The 5,000-nt window shown below is 43.7% G+C and overlaps 1 protein-coding gene across 1 annotated transcript in view; it reads left to right on the top strand.

The window, feature by feature from the left end:
• The first annotated feature begins 931 nt into the window (after window positions 1-931).
• Window positions 932-5,000, top strand: part of LOC308370199 (calmodulin regulator protein PCP4-like) — a 56,175-nt gene continuing 52,106 nt past the window's right edge. The window contains exon 1 of the mRNA XM_080844809.1: window positions 932-1,008. Within this exon, the coding sequence (XP_080700935.1) occupies window positions 1,000-1,008 (9 nt within the window). The 5' untranslated portion in view covers window positions 932-999. The remainder of the gene's footprint in view (window positions 1,009-5,000) is intronic.

Raw genomic sequence — 5,000 nt, 5'->3', positions numbered from 1 at the left:
ACTGACTTCAAATGGTTTCCTTTTTTAAACATTTGGTTTCCCTGGCCCATCGAACCTCTCTCTTTTCAAGATTGCTGATGTTTTGAAGACTACCCCTTTTTGACCCCCCCCCCCCCTCCCCCAATTCTGCTGTCAAAAAAACCATTACACCTACAGGAAAATGACATCTGAAGAGAGAGAACTAGAGGGAGAGAATTACTTCTGTCAGCAAGTAGGGGGTAACAAAAAACCTCATCAATTTACGCAGTGTTTCAAGGGAAAGAAAGCCAGAGCCGTTATGCCACTCAAATTCAGACTTACTCTGCAATTTACAACATTTAATGATGAGTTCATCCGTGATCTAATTGCCTTCTTGTAGCGCGTAGCACGTTACTAAGCATCGTAGTAGATCTGAGACCACGAGAATCAGTTGCGCCATTAATCATAATATTTCGACGGCAAGCTTACTGTGCGGGCGAAACACTGAGCAACCCTCCGTGTGCGAGAGTGAAGCCAGTTTAAAAAATAGGGGCTTCCCCCCACGATTCTAGACACGCATTTCATATTCCTGATACATATTTCAATGGAAATTGGCATATGCTTAGGAGCAAGAACAAGTTGGATATCAATGGAGTTTGCTCAATGGGTGTAACCACGGTTTGTTGCAATAGCAAAATAGTGACATTTGCGCCTCACGAAGCCGAATAAAGTCCACATAGATTATGTTCTAAACAGAAATTGCAATGCCAAAATAAGGCAGAGGGGGTTTAAAACGCGATGAAAAGGGATAAGTGAGAGTCTATGAATATTTTAAAGAGAAGGGTGGTGACTTGGAGAGCCAAATTTGCCGACGGCTCTCTCCTATTGGTTTAGTGGGAACGTGATGCCATTGAGGAGTTGGTCTTAACACTTTATAAAGCTTCCCCGTTGATGGTCAGGCACTGTGAAATACACGACTGTTAACTCCTGATAGGCGTTGGAAAATCCCTGTGTCTCCGGCACCACAGCAAAAAAAGAAACATGAGTGAGGTAGGTACACCCTTTTGGTTTTATAAATGCACTATTATGCACGGGCGCGAGGACCTGCCCACGAAACAAACGAGTGCGACTATATTCATAACAGGCTCCAACAGAAAACAGAACGCGCCTAAATAACTCGAAATCATTTAAAACACAAACGAAAAGCGGACACTACTCAACGTCGATGATGAGACAGACTACGGATGGACTTTATCGTCACCGAGTTGGATGCCGCAAATCTATTGCGAATACTACATGCATACGGCACTTTAAGTTGGGTGTGCGCACCGACAAGAATTTGGTTGTCATTGAACTCTAAAAAGAGTAAAGCGTGTCTCTGCGTTGTCAATAAGGAACGATTTAGTCTCATATATGTATAACAGCCTGATGATAACTATTTTTTTTCACGTATTTGACAATTTATTCCGAGGGCTAAGGTTGATTAATAGGAACGAGTAAGATGACAGTGAGTATTGAATGACGACAGTATCTTTTTACTTTTTCCACAAAAACAGCGCGTCCAGTAGTGGACACGTTTAACTCAGCAGCAGATAGGCAAACCAGTTCTGCTAAGAAAAGGGGTTCACATTATGAATTGTCACATCATGAAATGTGATTTAATTAAGGTGTTACTCTTAGTTTATTGTTGAAAAATAGGCAAAGAAAGACTCTTTAGCTGTGTTCCTTCGTTTTAAAATGAATCACTCTACGTGCGCTTCACAGGCTAAAATTCTCCCGGAGTTTACACATTTAAAACATCGCTGTAGGATGTGATATGATGAAAGTTCATGGTTGGGAATGGAAATGGAAAACCGCTGCCAGGGTTTCCCCGCAGAAAGCTGCTCCTTGATCCTCGGTCACAGATGTTCCGGCACATCTCCTTCTAAAGTGGTCGGAAGCGGATGTGAATAGCGCTTTTTTTTGCAGCCAAGAGTAAGAACTCCGTATCCTCAAAAGTTCATGGCTGCCCTCTCGTATATCGAGCTGGGTCGGGTCCGTTAATGACGCGAATTAAACCTGCTTCCCGTCCTCCTTCCCTCAAGCGACTGATGTGCCAGTGTATCACTTATTTTACACAGAGGATTTAAGCAAAGCGTCCTTTGTGTGCTAATATGGCATGAGCGAGTTTGTGGGCCGCTTCTTATGATTTTTGAGGTTTACATGGTAACAGTGGTAAGCGATATAGAATTATGATCATACAACTCTGTGATGCTGTAAATATTCAAACTGCCGACTTGGTTGAACAGCAAAGTAGTAACGTCAGTAGACTCTGAAACTATTACTGATCGTAGCAGGACACCAAGAGCTTGCGGTGTTCATCAGCCGATAATCAATCAAGCAAATAGCTAACCAAGTTCAATGCAGTATATAGTGTAGATCAGATTTAACCCACTTCACCAATGTACTTTCAGTAAACAGGGTTATATGCTGTTTGCACTGGCATACATGGCATATTGGTATATAGAGTATCTTCCATCACATGAGAGTAGTCCTCTTAGAGCAGTCAGAATAAAGCCAGATGAGGTTAGCTTTTCTTTTTTCTTTCTATTTTTATATAGGAATTGGCAGAGGAATACCGTGTAAGGAGCAAGGGAAGAAAGAGAGAGAGTGAGAGAGAGAGAGAGAGAGAGAGAGAGAGAGTATGAGTTTGCACCAGTTATTTAATTGTAATTTCATGCGGTGCTTGTCAGTCTTGAAAAGAACAACCCTCCAAACAGCAAGCCCTGGTGGATACTGGATGGATAGATATGAGTCTGATTGGATGAATGAACATATGGATTGGTACAGACTGCTCTGTAGAACACAGCAACGGCAATCCACTGCTATGATGGCTCAGATATAGCGACCAACATAAGACCGTTGTGTCAGATCTTTGTATGATGTTGGTAAATTGTGTCTTGGCGATGGTGAAGTTCAGAGAGGGGGAGTGAGATGTGATGTGTCTGACTGTCTCTAAGTGAAGTGTGCAGGCATCACTTAGCTTATGATTATTCTCTGCAAATTAGATACGGTGTTGGAAACATATCTTTTTTCCCCCTCATACACAACGGCACACGCACACGCACGCACGCACACACACACACACACACACACACACACACACACACACACACACACACACACACACAAACACACACTCTTGATTCCATGCCCTATTCAGTGACTTGCACTAAGTTGGCCATCCCTGGTGTGCGCGCCATCAATCTTAGCTGGACATTATGTACAGGCACACACACACACACACACACACACACATTATGTACAGGCTGTTCCCGGGTCCTGTGCAGTGGCCTGATGAAGACAGATCCCCCTGCATAAACTCCACCCTACTCCACCCACACACACACACACACACACACACACACACACACACACACACACGCGCTCTACCCAGTGACTACGCCCGCACAGTCTCCATCCTGATTCCTCCTCTTTATATCTCTGTCTTTGAAAACAAATGTGTGTTTGTATTGTCTGTGTTTTAGGGGGGAAGGTTTGTTTTCAAGAGGTGTGCCTTTTTGAAATACAGCATTTCGGCTTTTTATTTTTGAAGGGCCAGTGATGAAAAAAATATGTAATAAGCTCATCTTGTTTATTTTCTGTCCGTGTTGTTGTTTCAAAACCCGTCAGCACTGGGTAAACATATTATTTTTTTCGCTCTGTAAAAAGAAGGTATGTTGAATTTGTAAGCAGAGTGAAACCCTTTGATCTTTTCAATGAATATGCCCACTCGCCCAGTGGCAAAATATGGCTTCAAGATGTGCACAGAAGAGGATGCACCATCATGCACATATCCAGTATTATTAGCGGCAATGTGTGTCAAAACAGCTCTGGTGAGTGCCACAGTTACTAATTATATGTCCTGGGCACATGAGACTTGACTTCTATGAGTCTCCGCGCACAAAAAAAGGAGCTCATCTCGAATGGGTCTCATGTTCCTCGGCCCAAAAAGCCGCGATGCTCCCCGCTGCTATTGATCTCCTCCGTTAAATACCTCACGCACATTGAACATGGCAGGGTCTAATTAACTTCAAAGGCTTCGGCAAGTTCCAAGTGTAGCGTCGCTGCTCACCGGCTCAGCCTGGGCCGATGCGGAGGCGCGTCTTGGGAACGGCCGTGTTTTCTTTCTCTCTTTTTTTTTACCCCCTCCTCCTTCTGCTCCAGCAGTTTCGCGTTCACTTATTTCCCAACTTCTGCTTTATTTGCCTGACCTAGCACGGTTTCGTGAACGAGCCAGACGGGGTCTGTTGTGCCGTGACGTAGCGTGGGGAGCGATTCTAATTTGCAAGCTTCAGAAATTAGCATAAGCACAGCCACAGATATCTCCAGTGAGGTCATTAACACATGTTCCAGTTCCGTTCAGAGGTATTGCTGTCTTAAGTAGCTGTGAAGAAAGCGACTGGTTTCCCCAAAACAACAGATGGTGGTGCTCTGTGGCGCCTTATTATTTTGCATCCATTTCCATTTTTTTTAAATATGATTTTTTACAGTCACGTTTTCTTTTAGATGAAAATTGAGGAATGCTTCTTGTGACACTTGGTACTTATGTTTGGCATTATACATTTTATTTAGTATACAAATTAGGGCTGATAGGAAATGGATTTATGTATTACATTTGATCCTTAAGATGAGGATGATGATGATGATGATGATGATGATGAAAGATACCCATGCAAGCTTGCGAGACACCGAAAAACCAAACTCATCCACACACTAGTTCACCCATCAGGTGATCATATGCTTCATACAGCAGGGCAGTACAACAGTGCTCACAGATGTGTGTGTGTGTGTGTGTGTGTGTGTGTGTGTGTGTGTGTGTGTGTGTGTGTGTGTGTGTGTGTGTGTGTGTGTGTGTGTGTGTTTGAATGCAGCTCCTGAGTGTTTGCGCTCGAGTGAGCGAGTGAATAGCACACCGTCCGGGGAGCTGATCTAATCTGATTCTGACTCCCCAATAATTGCCGTCCCCATTTTCACCTCGCCCCCGCGCCCACTCCCTTCGC

Source organism: Sprattus sprattus (assembly GCF_963457725.1).
Source record: "Sprattus sprattus genome assembly, chromosome: 9".
Taxonomy (NCBI): domain Eukaryota; kingdom Metazoa; phylum Chordata; class Actinopteri; order Clupeiformes; family Clupeidae; genus Sprattus; species Sprattus sprattus.
The sequence above is the reverse complement of the archived record's forward strand: the minus strand, read 5'-3'. Positions and strand labels throughout refer to the sequence as shown.